Source organism: Elgaria multicarinata, chromosome 4 (assembly GCF_023053635.1).
Source record: "Elgaria multicarinata webbii isolate HBS135686 ecotype San Diego chromosome 4, rElgMul1.1.pri, whole genome shotgun sequence".
Classification (NCBI taxonomy): domain Eukaryota; kingdom Metazoa; phylum Chordata; class Lepidosauria; order Squamata; family Anguidae; genus Elgaria; species Elgaria multicarinata.
This window is the reverse complement of record NC_086174.1, coordinates 65,030,900-65,049,237: the sequence shown is the minus strand read 5'-3', so window position 1 is coordinate 65,049,237 and position 18,338 is coordinate 65,030,900. Positions and strand designations below refer to the sequence as shown.

The 18,338-nt window shown below is 38.2% G+C and overlaps 1 protein-coding gene across 2 annotated transcripts in view; it reads right to left on the bottom strand.

Annotated features, from left to right (window-relative positions):
• Positions 1–18,338, bottom strand: part of PDE10A (phosphodiesterase 10A) — a 238,710-nt gene that overhangs the window by 45,895 nt on the left and 174,477 nt on the right. For both annotated transcript variants that reach the window (XM_063124458.1, XM_063124459.1), the window contains exons 4-6: positions 9,727–9,755; positions 8,100–8,220; positions 6,183–6,232 (exon numbers count right to left, since the gene is read on the bottom strand). In XM_063124458.1, coding sequence (XP_062980528.1) covers positions 6,183–6,232; positions 8,100–8,220; positions 9,727–9,755 — 200 coding nt within the window. The remainder of the gene's footprint in view (positions 1–6,182; positions 6,233–8,099; positions 8,221–9,726; positions 9,756–18,338) is intronic.

The window sequence follows — 18,338 nt, the reverse complement described above, 5'->3', positions numbered from 1 at the left end:
GTTTCCACAGCAATTCAGAATTTTATATCACACACACATGCAAAAATTAATCTCTGAAAGTTTACATTCACTTTTTAAAATGCTGACATATTACATGGTTGTTGTTTTTTTAAAAAAATCACTGTTCTGTCCATGACACTTCTAAAAGTCAGTGTGCGGTCAAAAGAGAACCAAAGGGATAAGCAGGAACCCACTAGGAACATGTGAACAGTGAGGGAGGGTTCTCATCTAAATTACCCAGCTATAGAAGTTTCCCAAAATGGGGCTTTGTGCAGGTACAGAACCCATAAATAGGATGCACAGAGATCATGAAGAAGAAATAAATATTAGATCAAAGGCCACATGCCACTGATGTCTCAAAAAAACATAGCCTATCTAAACTGCATCTGCATCTTAGTGTTAATAAAGACATGTAGATTATTATCAACAGCTCATTTTCTTGATCCCTTCAGATTGAATTTCAAAATTTATTCCATTGTTTTGAAGCTATTTAATACAAGATTACATAATGATTAAAATAAAGAAAGCAACAAGTTTATAATTCAGGGGTACTATAAGTTCGTGCCAATACTGACCTAAATGTTTAGCTGCTCCAGTCTGATGTTTTAAGGGTTTTAGGCTATCAGTTTAAATGTCAAAATACTTGATCAGGTTAAACCTCTGGAGGCATCCAAAATCAGTTATATCTGCTTCATTTGGTTAGGTCATGCCAAATTATGGTTTGTGCTAACAATAGTTTACAAGCCAAACCATGATTCTATGAGCGAAGCCCTATTTTCAAGCTAATTTAGGACCCTCCTCCTACCAGTCCCCAGATGCTACCCCAACCCACTCTGCCATGGCCAACTAAAAACATGTGATGTAACATTGCCAATATCAGCTTCTCTTAAGAGGTGGGCTGGCTGAAGACTGCCCTGTTTGGCAACATTTCGGGCAACTCTTGACTTTATGGATCACACAGCACATTTTTGCCTTTTCCAGAGTTAGATTCTCAAGTTCTATCCCCCTCCCCTACTCAATTTATCTTATGGTTCTCTACAACTGTCACCTGAACAGAGGTATAAAGCATAATTTGCTTTCCAGAAGTGCTTGCTCAACCTAATTTTCTCTCTAAGACCAAAGTGCAGCTGTGCTGAGTCTTAGACAGACAATGGCAAATACCTAGCCAGTGTAGTTTTTTCTAAAACTTGCCCTGTTATTCACCTACACCCATCCCATCTCCTGACTACCCAAACCCAACTCTGGCAAGCTTACTGAACACTGCAATTAAGCTCCTTTTTTTGTATCATTTGATCCTTTTTTACTGTCCTTTATCCCAAGTCCCTCACATCTAGTAATTCAGCAAATAATTCAGTATGTTTTATTAATTCATTGTTTGACTAGTTTAAGCTTTCAACATAAATCACTCTGAGGGCTCTGCAACAACAACAACAACAACATGATCGGCAAGACCTGGATAGCGAACAAGGAAAGTGGAGCTATAGATAGATTAGAGCAATGACAACTGGCATGTTCAGGAAACCACCAGAAAAAGCCATGGTTTCTTTTGTTTCATGTTTGCTTAGCAGAAGAAAAAAGCAGGCCTTTATGGTGCCGTAGTTCATGGAGGTGGAGCAACAGTCATAATTGTTTGTCAATTTACAGTAGATGTCATGACAAATCATAGTTGGCACAAACAATAGTGTGCAACGTCACTTCATCCTATGGTTTCAGGTTCTGATTTGCTGATTGACTGCAATCAAGGATTGTCAATTCGGATGCTATGCCAATTTTCTTTAACTGTGGTTTAGCATGACAATTATATTCCTGACTCCTAGCTTCAGATTCTGGCTTCCTAGGCAAATACCAAATGAGGAATCCTGATTTGGACATAACAGTAAGCTTTTCCTTCATGGTGAGTTTCTGTTTAGTTTAGCCATTCCTGCAGATGAGAAGTGCCAAGTGAGAGCAATTGGTAAACAATAAGCTAGGACAACCTGGAACCCTGGATGTACAAAAATAACCAATGTCAGTGCCTTTCATACACTAACCAACAGACTAAATCTATCATACTTTCTACTATGATTTGGCCACTTTTGCCTAAATAATCATATACAAAGATCAAATACTGGATTTTCACATTAAAAAGTTGGGGCTAATAAATGTTTCATAACAGAAGGGATGTTTACACGTAAGTAACTAGCATCATGTGATGGATGATAGCCAACCTATGAAATGGTTGTCACTCTCATACTTAATACCTGCATCTGCGATAATTGACTGTAATTATCACAAACATTAGATGTGAATTCACACCAAGTATCTTATTATGTTGAACCAATATGACAGAAGCACTATGCATAGTATACCATTCACAAATGCAAGTAACAAGGACACTTTCTATATCACACCCTCCAACCACCCGGTAACAGAATCTTGTTATAAATGTTATAATTAAAGCACTAGTTATTTGTAGTTTATTTCAAGAATTGATCTTCAGTTCTTCAAATATATTTTCTGAACAACTGGAAAAAAAATTTTTTAACTTGTCTCAAGTATTACAAGGATTTGAAAGGCTAATTAATGCTTTTAAAATAAAGTCACTATCTAAACTTTATCATTTACTATTGGAAATAAAAAAGATGCAGAGTTAAAATTGTTTGTCAAAATAGAGAAGAATCTAAAAAAACACTGTTGACAATAAGGAAATATGGAATATTCTCTTTGCCAAATATTTGCAAAAACATTATCCTTAAACATATGAGGAAATTACTTTAAAATGTTTACTCAGTAATATTTATCCTCCTGGAAAATATATAAAATGTAATAGAGTCCTATGGCACATTAAGGACTAACACATTTATTATGGCAAAAGCTTTCATGGACTACAGTCTGTTTCATCAGACACATGAACTGCTATGCTAAGTTAGATATAGATAGATAGATAGATAGATGGATGTACACACACACACACACACACACAGGTATGGACCCACACATGCACACACATGGTTGGGAAGGAGAGGGGAATTGTAAAGAGTGAGATTAGAGGGAAATGAAATGCAGAATGTATAGACAATGATAATTATGTTAAAGAGGACTTTAAAAAAAAACAGTTGTTGAGTGGTAACACAGACATCCCAATGTTGGTGAGCTAATTAGCACGTGTAGTGTGATTTAAAAATAATCACTTTATTCTGATCCAAGCCACAAGAGACAGAACTGAACATCTGAATGAATTGTAATTCAGCTGTTTCATATTGCAATCTGCCCTTTGCTCCAAAATGGCCAGTTTAAGTTCTTTAACGAAGACTCCTGATAGGCTGAAATTTGGCTAATTTGCCCTTATAGAAATAGTTACATGGAGTTCAGAAGACCGTTAATAAAACAGTTGGCTTTGCCATAAATGGGGCTATTTAAGACTTCAAAGATGTTGGTCTATGCTTATAATCTAAGCACATTTTTATATTATGTAGAACACATTACACTGTAACATCATGAAATAGCCCTACATCTGTTAATATTTGCTAGTCTTGTCTATAGGAAGCACTGGAAAATGGGTTCAGCACCTTTGTGTGGGGGAAGAATGGCTACTGAAGGTATGTGATACTATAAAATTAGTTGTCAAACATTTTTAGGAAGTCTGTTTGATCAGGTTGAAGAGGAGTAATTCAATATAATATAATATAATATAATCAGTTATGTGTTGAATAATTTTTTATGTTGGTAACATCTGTTGTAAGATCTACGATGTCTCTTATGTATATTGTCTTAAAATGAAAAAGAAATAGTCCTCAGTTTAAATAAAATAAAGTACATGTTTACCTTATCTTAAGCTTCTCCTTACAAAGAATGTATGAAAAATAAGGGACTCTGACTTGGGTCCAAAGGTGCCTTGTGCCAGTAAAAAGGCCCTTCTGCATGTGCAAGGCAGCCTCCTCAAATCTGAGCAATTCTGTTGTTGCACTCCAGCCCCCAAAACCTGCCCCACGAGGTTCCTCAAAAGTAGTGGGGGGGGAGAACCACAGGAGCTTACAGTGGAAAGGAGAAGCTAAAAATAACAAACCCACCATTGCACAAGCAGGGTTCTGCTCATGCTTCTCTGGATCTAATCCATTAAAAACACACATTCAGCTAGTCTATTTTATAAAATGTTAAGCAGAGTCACTAGATGGCACTGTCTATCAGGTAGAATTAACACTTCATTATTTTGTACTTTAGAATAGGAACTTAATAAATTATCCTCAAAGGATGAACATATATTTGTGTTTGTGGCTTCTTACTGTCTTTTTTACAGCAAAGACACCACATCAACATTTACGGAAAATGTACCCAGTAGCATATATATTGATCTGGTTCATACAACATGCTAAGTCATGGTTAGGCTGCTAACCCTTTTGCAGCAAATGGTTAGTGAGTGTATTTAAACTGTGGTTAGGATTGGTTTGCACAACAAGCCAAGTCATGGTTCACACGACATGCTAATCCATAATGTTTAGCTCAAAATGCTCAACCACCGTGACTAAAGCCGTAGCTAGACCTAAGGTTTATCCCAGGATCATCCCGGGTTCGTCCCTGCCTGAGCGCAGGATGCCCTGTGTAGCACTTAGATGAACAGGTTTGACCCCAGGACAATCCTGGGATAAACCTTAGGTCTAGCTATGGCCTTAGTGTGTCATCTGAACAGAGTCATTCCTATCTTCATCCATTTTTGCAAGTTATACATCACAAGAATTCTGCCAACAGAGGACTTTACCAGCTACAAAACTGCAATAAGTTGATGGGATCAGAAGGGATTTATCGAAGAGTTCTTCAGAGAATTGAAATGTGAAACCAAAGAAGAAAAATATAAGAACACTAAAATCAGGCATCATGTAAGATGGTGGCAAATTATGCATGGTGTGGAGAATGTGGATAGGGAGACACTTTTCTCTCTCGCTCTCTCAAAATACTAGAACCTGAGGTCATCCCATGAAGTTGATTGGTGGGAGAGCCAGGACAAATAGTTAAATTTTGGAATTCTCTACCATAAGATGCAATGATGGCCAACAATTTGGATAGCTTTAAAAGGAGGTTGGGTAAGTTCCTGGAGAAGTCTGTCAATGGCTACTAGCCCTGATGGTTATGTGCTACCTCCAGTGTTCAAGGCAGTAATGTGTGCACCAGTTGCTGGTGAACACGGGTGGGAGGGTGATGTTGCACCTTGTCCTGCTTTATTGGTCCCTCGTCAATAGCTGGTTGGCCACTGCGTGAACAGACTGCTGGACTAGACGGACCCTCAGTCTGATCCAGCATGGCACTTCTTATGTTCTTAATTAAAACAATAAAATCAATAATAAAACCAGCAGGAACAATAGTAGCAATAATAACAACAATATCAATACTCATCATGAGAAGGCCATGGTAAAATAAAATGTTTTAAGGCCTTCTTGAAAGCCTGCAAGGAAGGTGCATGGCAGATCTCCGATGGAAGTTTGTTCCAGAAGTTTGGAACCAACCCAAAAGAAGTCCCTCTCATGAGTGGACACCCACCTAATTGCCCCCACAGGTGGGCAAATGAGAAGGGCCTCTCTTTCTGATCTTAGGGTGCAGGCAGGCTGATATGGGTGAAGGCGGTCCTTCAAGTAACTTGGTCCCAAACCATTTACAGATTTAAAGGTCGAAACCAGCACTTTGAATTGGGCTTGGAAACACACAGGTAAGCTCTTTCTTTTGCCCCAGTGCTGACAAAGGAACCTCTGGCAGGGGAAAGGGCTTATGTCAGAACTGCAGCAGACTGTAGATTAACCCTTTTCCTGGACCTCTCTCTGTATTGGGGGAGGTGAAAAGAGTGGAGTCTGGGGAAGTGACCTGGCAGGCCAGATGGGGAGCTCCCCATGGGCCATATTCAGCCCAAGAAATGGAGGATCCCCATGCATGCTTTAGATGCAAGGGGGGATTTTCAACAACTTGAACAGATAAACAGACTGGCTTAACAGCACAAATCTTTAAATCCAAACCCCCAAAAATACTTAGTGCAGAGGGCTTTTGGAAGGTCAGTGGAGAAACTTGTTCAGCAGTATAATTGATCAGCTACATTTACAAAAATGCACCAATGAAGCTCAGAATCAATGCATAGTAATACTCTGTGCAGTAAATTGTGTGAAACACCTTGGAAGGAGGCATTCGTCATATAAAATATAGCTTTCCAAGCACATACTTACATTATTACAGTCACCCAGGAAATACAGTGCAAATCCATCCGCATTTGTAGCTGCAACAATTAAAAAAAAACATTAAGAAGAATGATATATAAGTACTCTTGCTGCTGTTGCGAGTGTCTCCCAACTAGCTTACGCATCTACAGTCAATATTAATCTGATATGTAAAACAATAATAATCAAGAATTATATTAAATAATGAAAGTTACTCTGTTAATATATTAGATTAATTTGTAATAACATTTAAATAAAAATATATTCTATAGAATTGTATATAAAATTTATGTTAAAACTTCCTCTTTGGAAAACCCTAGAGGAAAAGTGGGTTGACTGTTCAAATCCATATCAGCTACTGACAAGACATTTTCCTATACTGAGCTTGTTTTCTTTAATGATCAAATCACTGATTTAACAGAAAGTGAAAAATACAAAAATACAGTGTATATGGGCATAATCTAGCGAAAATGGAAAAGCAGAGCAGACCTTCCAGTAGTGAGGGTGAGGCAAAGGAATAGATTTTCATAGTAGAGACTGGAGGCTCTGATTTCAGTGGCTGCCATTCTGGGTTTCAGTCAGAACCAACCAGAACTCTGGGGATGGGGTTCAGCACCTTGGATAGCTCCTTAGAGTTCTGGCTGGCTCTGATCCTGAATAGATTCACAGCACCACCAAAATGGGGGCCACCAGTCTCCACTGGATTTTCAATGCCTTTCAAAGGTCCATCTTAACCTATCAGTCTTGCTTTATTATTACCTATCCCACTAGTTCCTGTTAAGTTCCTGCAGCCCATCTCCCTGCCTTGAATCCCTTCATTCTTTGCATTAGAAAACTAAACCCCTTATATGAAACAGGGAAATTCCCTGAAAAACTGGATCATATGAGGAGAACTACTTATTTAAAATACACTTGACTTGCATACTCTATACAGCATATATTTATTATTACGATTAACACATATCCTGCCTTTCCTGCAGGCTCAAGATGAAGTACATGGTTCTCTGCCAGCCGACTTTATTTTGACAACAATTTTGTGAGATAAATTAGGCTGAGGAAAAGATTGCCCTGAGTCATGCACAACCTGGATCATTAAAATTATGACAGTATTGAAATAAAACTGGTTTAATCAGCAGTTAACCCGCAGGATTTATAAATAAAACATCTGTGAACTGGTTTAGCCATCTTCAGAGATAAGTTTGAAGGGTTCCAACTGCACAACCTTGAAGAATTATCTTATCACTAAAATTTAACAAGTTAGAAAAATGTGTACACACAGAAATCCTGAAATGATCATGTACCTGGGCATCACAACTGTTATGTCAGATTTAATTCATTACCCAGTAACCACATGGCATTTATAAAATATACAACACCCATTCAATACATCTTAACAGCAATACAACCACTGTTGTATTGAAAAGAGACTAAAATGGAAGGATAAGGAAAAACATGAACCAGTCAACATAAAGTCAGCTGATACCAACATACGTATTTTTAAAAAATGAACTGAAATCTAGCTATTGGTTATGGCTGTCATTAGGTTCATTTACACACATGCATTTTTTTCTAATCAGCCTATGTCACACAAGAAAAAAGTGATATAAATATGAATTTCAACTTTTAGTGTGAAAAACTGGAGTATATTTATTTCACTTTAGACAGTGATGAGGTGAGAATTCTATTTTTTTTCTGAGTAGTTTGCATTAAAATTGCTTCTTAAACTGAAATGCAATTACTTAGGGCTAAATATTCCACTTCCAATAAAATCCTATAGTGCCGGTGCTTTCTGCAAGTAATTCTAATTTGGGTTAAGATCCAGGGTGTGTTTAGCCTTTCTTTGATAATAATGTTCTAAACAATGTTTTAAAATATTTTTCAAACTACCACATAAATTTCAGAGCAAAAACACACAACATTTCTTACCCATTCGAATGATGCTACTCAATTCATATAAGAGCAGTTGATTGTTCCCTCCTACATCCAACCGCTGTTCTATGTAGTTGTTCAGATCACAGACCACTCCTTGCATATCAGAATTCTGGTACTATTGAAAACAAACACACATTTATCAAAATAGAATTAAAAAGTAATATAAAAGAAATGTTTACTAGTATTTGTGATTAAGATTCATTATTAAGTAACCTGAAGAAGCTGAAAATTCAACAGAAAACACTTGACAGAAAGATAGGGAAATGCCTAAGGGGAAGATTGTGACTTGATTTGCACTAGTGCTGTGTTGAAAATTTTGATTCTTCCATTTTGGGCATTTTGTGGGGGGACGAAAACTCTAGTAAAAGATGATGGGAGAGGCAAGAATTTTGGAGAATTTTCTCCTTGGGGACGGAGACAGAGTTTCCATACACCTTTTTAATTATAGCCAGTTGTTGAGGGGTCTTCTTTCTACAAGAACAATAAAACATAATATAAACAATAAAAAGTATCCTTAGAAGTGAACTGAGGTCCACCTGTAAAATCAAAGATGTCTTGAGGCAAGGTGGAGAAATGAGGGGGTTGGAATATAGTGTGGCAAAGGAAAAGGGAAAAGTTTCCACAATTCCCACTCTCTCTTACATCACTCACAAATGAACAAAACTGTTATTCTTGGAAATAAGAAAATTGAGTTTTCAAGAAAACCTTATGCAAGTAATTTCCATTTTTTGAGGGGTTGAATTTTATATTTTTTTAGCATACCTGTACACGACACTCAGATTGATAATGGTATTATAATGATAGAACAAATGACTACTTAAATGAACTCACTCCGGAAATTATTGCAGGTCACATTAATTTCATCAAACCTAGGAGTCTGATGAAAATCAGGGTTTTAATAAGGTCTTTATGGTACAGGGGGAAATGGTTTATAAAATAAAATTTTAAGTACATTTCCATTTTAAAGCTTTTAATAATTTAAGGTATTCCCATCTATGAGCTGATTTTCACAACAGTAAGATACTTTTTATTCAGTAATTGGCTCATAATGTACATCACCTGGGAAACTGATTAGAAATTTGCAACTTTTCCAGTAGCTTAAAAGTGTCGTGTCTTCTTGTAAATGTTAACATTGGGATTTTTTTTTTAAAAAAAAAGTTCTCTGTCAATCATGAGAACTAAAAATAATTTGAGAGTAGACTCCAACACTCGAAAAGCTCAATTAATTTTGGAGGCAAGCTGGATATGGTTCACTCAACCCTGGTCAGGGTGTCATATCCCTGGCTGAAGTATACCACACCCTTAATTCATTTTCTAATGTCCTAAGCTTGTCTTGAGCTTTTATATTGTATTTTATATTATGGTTTTATACTGTTGTTTTATACTTGAATTGTCTTAATTTTGTAAACCGCCCAGAGAGCTTCTGCTATTGGGCAGTATAGAAATGCAATAAATAAATAAATAAATAAATAAATAAAATGTTACTTTAGAGTTACTCTGAAAGTTACTAGCAATTTTTCTAGAGCTCATTCAGTGAATGAAGGGCAACTCATCAGAAGAGTCATTTCAAATTAACAGTTTTACCTTCTGAAGAACAGAGGCACAACTGTACAGTACTTACCCTTGTGACATGCTTAGGAGTTGAAGCATCTGCAAGAAAAGGAAGAAAAGAATTAGATACTCTTGGAAAATTCTAGTATGAACTTAGAACAAGATCCTTCTTTTTAAAAATGTTTGAAACATTGCACAATCCTTTAACTGCTTTCATCAACAATTTAACAAAAATGTCTATTTCACCATAATAGCTTCAGTTGCATTTTTATTTAATTATTTACAATATTTGTATACCTCTCCACATCCAAGATTTCAGAGCAGTGAAGAGCAGATAGGCTAAACAACAACAACAACAACAACATTAAAATTACTATTTTTAAAAGAAACAAGAGTTCTAATAAGACCATGGCCGGTCACTCAAGGAAGGGTTTCCTGAAATAAAAATATTTTTCAGGGGGCACCAGAAGCAATACAACATTGCTGCCTGCCTGACCTCCAAAGACAGGGAATTCCTTAGGAAGGGGGCCACCATACTTTTCATTACACATCTTTATTACACATCTTTATAATATATTTTTTGGTAAATTTTAAGAATGAAAATCCATTCTGTAAACCGCCCAGATAGCTTCAGCTATGGGGCAGTATATAAATGTAAATAATAATAACAATAATAATAATAAACAAATCTAGTTCACACTAGCATCTTGTAGTTTGTACCAGTAAGAAAAGACACAGTGCACATGTCCCTTGAAAAAATGCAGATTGACCATACTAATACATCTCAACCCTGCTAAAAGCACTTTAGAGAGTCTAATCACGTATCTGAATTGCAAAGTTACAGGTTGCACTCTTCTTCCTAAATGCACTGTGGATCCCTAGTAAAATGTTTACACTGGCTATAGTGAGAAGGAATGGTGATTTAACGAAATGGGTATAGAAGTAGTAACTTTCTTGCTTGGAGCCATAGGCCACCATAATGTACATAAAAAGAAAATAACAGTACACATATATATACACACATATCCAACAGAAACATTCCCCTAAGCCTTCTGGGATTTGGCACATATTTTCTGAGACAAATTTTGCTATCTAGTAAAAATAGTAGTAGTAAAATTTTGCTATCTAGTAAAAATAGTAGTAAAAATAACAATGCCACTGAGAAGAGCACATATCTGACCTATAACAAGTCTATTTTATTTATCATTGCATTCATATCCCGCCTTTTTTCCTCCAAGGAACCCAAGGTGGTGTACATAATCCTCCATCTCTTCATGTTATCCTCACAACAACAACCCTGTGAGGTGGGTTGGGCTGAGAGTTTGTGACTGGCCCAAAGTCACCCAGTGGGTTTCCATGGCCGAGTAGGGACTAGAACCCAGATCTCCCCACTCCCAGTCTGACACTCTAGCCACTCCACCACACTGGCTCCAGAGAATAATATTAAGAAATGCATGCCTAGGATGGTCATATCTTACTAAACAGTGGGAAGCATCCTCAATGACTCCAGACACACACACACACACACACCAAAAAAGGAGAAGGCATACATTGGAAGTGTAGTGCTGTTAATGATTTTCTTAAGAGGGACATGGAAAGACTTATAAATGGCATCTTATATAATGGGTACCAACAGGAATAAGACATCTGTGAGATTGTAACCAGATCCAACCACTTGAAATAAAAAATATTATTTTTAATTTAACATCTGCTTGACTCTATCAGAAGCAAAGGAAGATAAAGACTCAGTGTTAATCACACAAGCATGCAATAAAGGTCCAGTCAAATTTACCAAAGAATTTTGGGGTAAGGTCTGAAGTTGTTCTTGAAAACATTTTTGGGAAGGCGGGAATCAGTAATATAAACAACTTGAGTCAATCTGGGTTCAGAGAACACAATAACCAATGGTGGTTTAAATAATTGAGGGTTGATTATTTAACCCACCATGGGTTACTGTGTTGTATGGGGGGTGTTAACCAACAGTTGTTATTTGGCCTAAATAACCAATGTAAATAACCAACACTGTGCAGAGTTGGTTATTTGAACCACCATTAGTTATCAAAGTTGTGTTCCTCGGCCACCATTGCTTATTTTGTCAGCCACAGAGTCGCAAGGCAAGAGCGCTCAAAGCGGTGGCTGAAGCTCTAGTCCAACCAGATGGATAGATTTTCAGCAGCAATGGCTGATGGGATACTAGCAGGAGGACTGAGGGGAGAGAGAGGGCAAGGGATAAGTGAGTCAACTCAGCATGGACTAATAGGCAACTCAGTGGTGATCCTAATCCACATCACTGTTGATTATTATCATGTTGTGTGGGGAGTATCCCCTAGATAAACAACTGTCAAGTTGATTATTACCCCACTGTTGACTATCATGTTGTCTAAACACAACTAATATAAAGCAAGTCAGGAATTTTCAGTCCCACTCCTGGACTTAAAAATGATGTCGGTGTACCCGTTAAGAAGGACCTCAAAAAAAAAACAAAAAAAACTGGTTCACCTTAAAAACAGAGGCATTCATATATCACCATACCTCTGCCCCATACATCATTTATGGAACTACTTTCTTCAAGGATCATGATTAGAGCAGGGATGGTGGCTCAGCAGCAGAGAAGCTGAGTTCTCCCACCAAGTCCTCTGTGATGCTGGGCAGAGCCAACTGGAAGACTGAGGGGGAAGAGCCATGCACTGTGGGTGGTGCGACCAATCGTCTGTTTGGCACATAAAACACACACTGTGGGTTGTTGACAAAACAACCCACGGTGCTTCACCCACAATGAGTTTCCGTGTCATGCGAATGCGCCTCATCTCAGTCTCCAAAATGTTCCAGACAACACCTTTTCACCGAACTTGAGAATTAAAGCTCTATTTTGTAGTACCTGACATTTATTATATTGGTCACCACTAAGATATAAAACCATCCCTGTGCATAGCCTTCTTTAAATAAAGATAAAACAGTTTCCTTAGGAACCTAAGACTCCAAAATCAAACCAATTGTACTTAATTGTTGCTCCTTAACATGTGATGCCTTCGAGCAAAACTACTATATATTGTAGAATGTGTTTTTTTAAAAAATAATTTATTAAACTCTATTTAACAAAGCGGTTTAAAAAAGTTAAAAATATATATAAAAACATACAAGTCAGACAGCGTTTCTAATAAATACACAAACACGATTTCTGTAGATGCCGAACCGAGCTTGTTTCCTTCAATTTACTGTGGTCAGAGGAAGATTTGTTAAACCAGAGTTGGATGCCACATCTGTACCATTGATGTAATCGAGAAAAGGAGACCATATTTCATTGAATGGGTCATAGCTAAGTTGGCCCGACGAGACTCTGCGGTGGTAGGTTAATTTTTCAGAGCAGGCTATATCCCACACTTTCCCTTTCCATCCAGTGAGTGTAGGGCCCTTCGGATCCTTCCAATGTTCGGCGATTTCTAAACGAGCTGCCGTAAGGAGGATAAATACCAATTCTTTATGAGTAAGGGAGGGGTTTAGAGCATTGAGCAGGGACAGCAGGGACAGGCTTGGTTCTGGCAAGATTATCTGATCAGTGGCCTTAGAAATTATATTGAAGATAGTTTCCCAGAACTGCTTCAGGACCTTACACTCCCACCACATATGCAAGTAAAAGCCCTTTTCATCGCATCCTCTCCAACACAACGGGGAAATTGAAGTCGTTGCATGTGAGAGTTGAATTGGAGTTATATACCATCTTAATAAAACCTTGAGGGCTGACTCCTGTATGTGGGACAATATTGTTCGAAGGGGGGGATTTATCCAAATTTGTTTCCATTTTGTATCTTCAATCTGTATATGTAGATCAAGATAAAGGCGTGACCTCAGCAATTTATGACCTATTGCTTGAGAGGGGTGGTGGCTTCTCCCTGGCTCTGAGGAGCATATGGGAAACTGATCTACATATACAAAAAAAAAAAGTAGAATGTGTTGTAGAATGTGTTCTTGATCCCATATTCCCTCCAACATGTTCTAAAACCTTGTTTGTAAGATAATACAAACTATCTGTAACCTAAGTTAGTATGTTAAAAGATTGCTAACTGAAATTTGCATTAAGAGAAATGCTGTGCTCACTTTCTAGATTTTTCTTCATCAGACAAAACAAAATCCACAAAGTTCATTGGTGGTGGGGTGTCAGCAGGTAGAGGAGAAGGAAAGGTGAGGAACACGGGAAGAGCTCCAATATGGTGGGCAACCATCCCTTGAACAGTATGATATGAAAGGTTAATTAAAATGAAAAGTTTTAAACACGATTTTAACATTCTCTTCAAATTGGCTTTTTAGAAAAAGTGAATAAATTCTCAAAATGTGCAGAACAAAAGGCATAACTCACTATTAATTTGCAGAGTATAAATTATTAGCATAATTTTCAGGTTGGTTTCCACAGCAGCCTGAGTAAGAATCCAAAAATAACTTGCCTCATTGGTTTCTTGGGCCATTATTCAGCACCGAGAATGAAAGAGTTCACATCTACTTATATGGGGGGTGGGGGTGGGGTGGTAAATTGGATCTATATTCTGCCTTAATTAAGACACATACAAAACTTTGGGTGGGATGTTGAGAAACTTCCTTGTACCTTATCTAGCAACAGTCCAGACCTCTGCCTACTACCGTGTGTGTGTGTGTGTGTGTGTGTGTGTGTGTGTGTGTGTGTGTGTGTGTGTAGCTCTACACAGACACACAGGATTATGAATATTTGAATGAGGTAGTGCTTGGTGGGCTGGGATAATACTGATGGAAGTTTCAAATTACTAAGAACTGGTGTTTCACAGGTCAGCTGAACTCTACAGATTTAGCCTGCTAACATAAGAACAAACTGTAACAGTGTCTGGGTTTGTTTTTGCTATCGTGCAAAAAAAAATGGAAAGATTTAAAATTGAATATAAAAGTGTTCCTTTTCTTTTGCATTTGCCCTTTGTCAACTAATACGCTGTTCTGACTGTTGTGTCCTTTTTGTTTTTACCCGCAATTGTTGAGGTTTCTTTTATACAAAAAACAAACAAAATCAGCAATCCTGCAACACAAGAAAATCAACAAAAGTAAATCCCTGTGAATTTATCTGCTTCTAGTGTTAATCTTCCATAGAATATAAAATATATTGTCTTACTGGCTCAGTTTCTTGTTTCTATGTCCCTAAGTACATTGAAAATAAACAGACTTTTGCTGAACTTTGTAGTGCAATCCTTAACATCTGCAAAGAAGTCAAGACAGAACAGTTCTCTCTTTTCAAACCAGCTGACAAGGGGAAACAAAAGAAAATACCCCTTGGGAATCATCTGCTAACGTCACTACGTGTAAGGCGATCATTAGCCGTAGAAATGATAGGTTACCACAAGGGAGAGAGCAGTGATCTGATTTACGTCAAGGGAACTATTTCATTCTCTCCAATGGAACCCTACTGTAACTACAACATACGTACATTTGTACTAGAGACATATGTTATTTATTATTCTCTAGGGATAGAAAATATTACACTAAGAAAATGTACAAGTGTCCTCTGGACAAACATGAGCAAAGGAAAGAATGACAAGAACATACATTCCTTTCTCATTTCAGGACATCTGAACCAATCTGGCCTGGATTCATATTCTACCTTCTAATAATGTGCAGTAATAGTGACAGATGGTTTGTTTAAACCTGGGGTCTGCCCTGATCATGCATAAACCAGACGGTGGGGAATCTGTAGATTTGTAGAGAAAAAGGAGCAGATAGGTACAGTTCTCAACATCTGCAGAGAATACGAAGTCCTCTCTCTGCCCATCATTTAGCACTCTGAAGTGTGTCAACAAAGGCCCTTGTCTCCTCAGCCAAACTCAGATACCAGTCTAGCAGGCGAAAAAGCGCTTGAGGGAAAAGGCTATGGGGAGTGTAGGAAAAGTTCAGCCCCATTCATCCACACACCCCTTTTGCACTAAGCTTGCAACAAACATGGAGAAATGGTGCACAAACAACACAAGCTTTTTAAAGGGTTTGGGGAAATGGCTAATTAGTCTACCATGATAAAGTAATGTTTGCCCATTAGCTTGGCATTTACTTGTTAAACTCCAAGAATCTGGTATTGCATAATAAAGCGCCAGGGTTGAATATCACGAGTATCAAAAAAGCAAAATATCAAGTGGACAAGGTACCTACATAACTAACCACACAAATAAAAAGCTAAAACCTTTTGACAGCTTCATTTTACCTATGTAAACAAAAGCAAGGACAGAAGCTATGTCTTTAGGGGGAAAGTATGCAACCCTGCAATGCATTTCCCTTTACTCATTTCTCAGTAGCCTCCCCCATCACTTCTCCCAAACAAGTGGGAAACTTCCAGCCACATTGATAAAGTAGTTTTGGCCCAGCCCCTTGGTTGTTATACAGCACCCACTTCATATATGTACTATAATATGAAAGAGCAATTGTATTTAAAATATTTGGGAGCTAAGAAGTTACAGATGAACCACCAAGATTTTCTGTGGGAAAATACAACTGCATCCTACTTTTTAGTGTTGTGCCTGCTTTGGTTCTACATGCTGCTCTGCACAGTTTGCTCTTTATATTATCAGCGTGGCTAGCTCAGCATTCTCAGTCATGACTCTTCTATGGGTGCTTCATTACAGGGGCTTGGTTTATGATAGTAGAAGCATGCAGAGGTCCACCTAGAGAAATCATCATAGAGGAAATGGGTATGTTTGATGCAGGCAGAGGAATCACTTTTAAAAGTCTAAGAGTGGGTTTGCTTGTTTTTGTTGCTTGTTTGTTTTTTACTGTTTGTATGAAAGCTCTTGCATCAACTTTTAAGAAAAAATATGTCAATAACATGAACCCAGGCAATCTTGGCAAGCAAGTTACAAGTACAGAGCTCACACTTGACTGCAATGAATAAAACACTAAGGTACAGAACATTTCGTGATATCCTGGTATTTTCTTTCCAAAGGGTGCTTCCATACAGACAGCTCCTAGCACTGCTATTCAAAAGACATTGTGGAGCTATTCCATCTACTCCTCTTTAATGAATTCTCTATGGAAAGAATATGGAATTCCAGCCCAGTATTTTTAATGGACAAGTATAAACAAATAAGTATTCCCATTACATCTAACAGCAATGTGAATAGAAAGGAAAAAATTGAACTTACGGTAAGTTTCAGTTCTCAGGGAGTCCCAAGTGGGCCAGTCTTTATACTCATGGGAAGTATCTCCTCTTAATTCACAAAAAGGGTTTCAAGAAATAATGACACCAGGTGGAGGAAGGGGCTTCCCCTCAGCTGCCAGGCTAAGACCAGAGCTTAGAAGAAAGTGTCTTACACTTAACAAGTAAAACTATATATAAAAAACCATAAGAAAAAAAATCAGAATTATAAGTGCATTAAGAAGTGCACATTGAAGGATAGAAAACATTAGGAGATCCCACTGGACTTGGATGCTAGTAAATGCAGCCATCCAAAAAGAACTATCTAGAGATCACTGTGGCCTCATGGTTCTGCTACTGGCTGCAAGATGCTTTCTCTCTCTTCTCTCACTTTTTTTTTAAAAAAAATGGGTGGGAAGGCTGCCCCACTCTAGAATCCCTGAGAATAGAAATGTATTGTAAGTTCACATTTTCCTCTGGTGGTCTTGGATAGAGCAGTCTTTACTTTCCAAATGTAGAAAAGAGATTCAACCCCAGGGTAGGATTGCATTTTTCATGTACTACAATCTTTGGGAAGACACGTTGACCAAGGTGGCATCAGAGGAAGCAAATGTATGGATGCAATGGTGCCTAGTGAATCAATGGATAAATCTTCAGATTGCTGCCCAACACACTAAATTGAAAAGCAAGTCTTATAAGCTGTGGAAGTAGCAAACTTCTCAAGATATGAACTGTGATGGCCATCAGTGGGGGAATTGCATGGGGATTGATAAACTAGACCAATGCAAGGCAGAAAGTGCCTCTGAAAACAGTCCATATGAAGCTCAGACCCAATTACTCTTAGGATATGTCTACACCACAAGGGTGTAGGGGGAAGATCAAAGAATTACCAGCTTCCGTGATTCTCCCTGGCTGTCAAGACAGCCGCTCGACATCCCAGAAGGATGTTTCAGCCACCATTTTTTAAAACAACAACAAGAGGAGCGTACTCGCGCTCCACCGCAAAAGGTAAGGAAAAAACAAATCAAAATCCAACCCTGCTCCTCACCCCCCACGGGCATGGACTGCCACCATGCAGCTCCATGCCCATTTTACGATCCCCACAGGGAGGACAGGACAACCTGGGAGCAGCAGCCACACGGCCGTGCTCTGCAGGATGGTCCTGAAACCGTGGAAAAGTCGGGTTTTCCGTGGTTCCTGATATCCCGGGGTAAATCCTTGCTAGTCCTGAGTTGACCCCAGGATCCCCTGTGCATCATGAGGATACACAGGGATGATCCAAGGACTACCCAAGGATATAGGCATGGTATAGACACGCCCTTAGTAGCAAACCATAATACCTAGTGTTTGACCTAGCAATATAAGCTCCATATGGAAAATCTTGCTCAGTATCCTATTCTCAGATGTAGTTATCAATAAATTTATCATGAATCCAGCATTTCTCATCTCTTTATCAGAGGTAGAGAACACTCTGACACATCAAAAATGAAGTAGTGGTGTCCAAGGCAGGCAAGACAGGTATGAATATTTCTGGACAAGACTTAGGGATG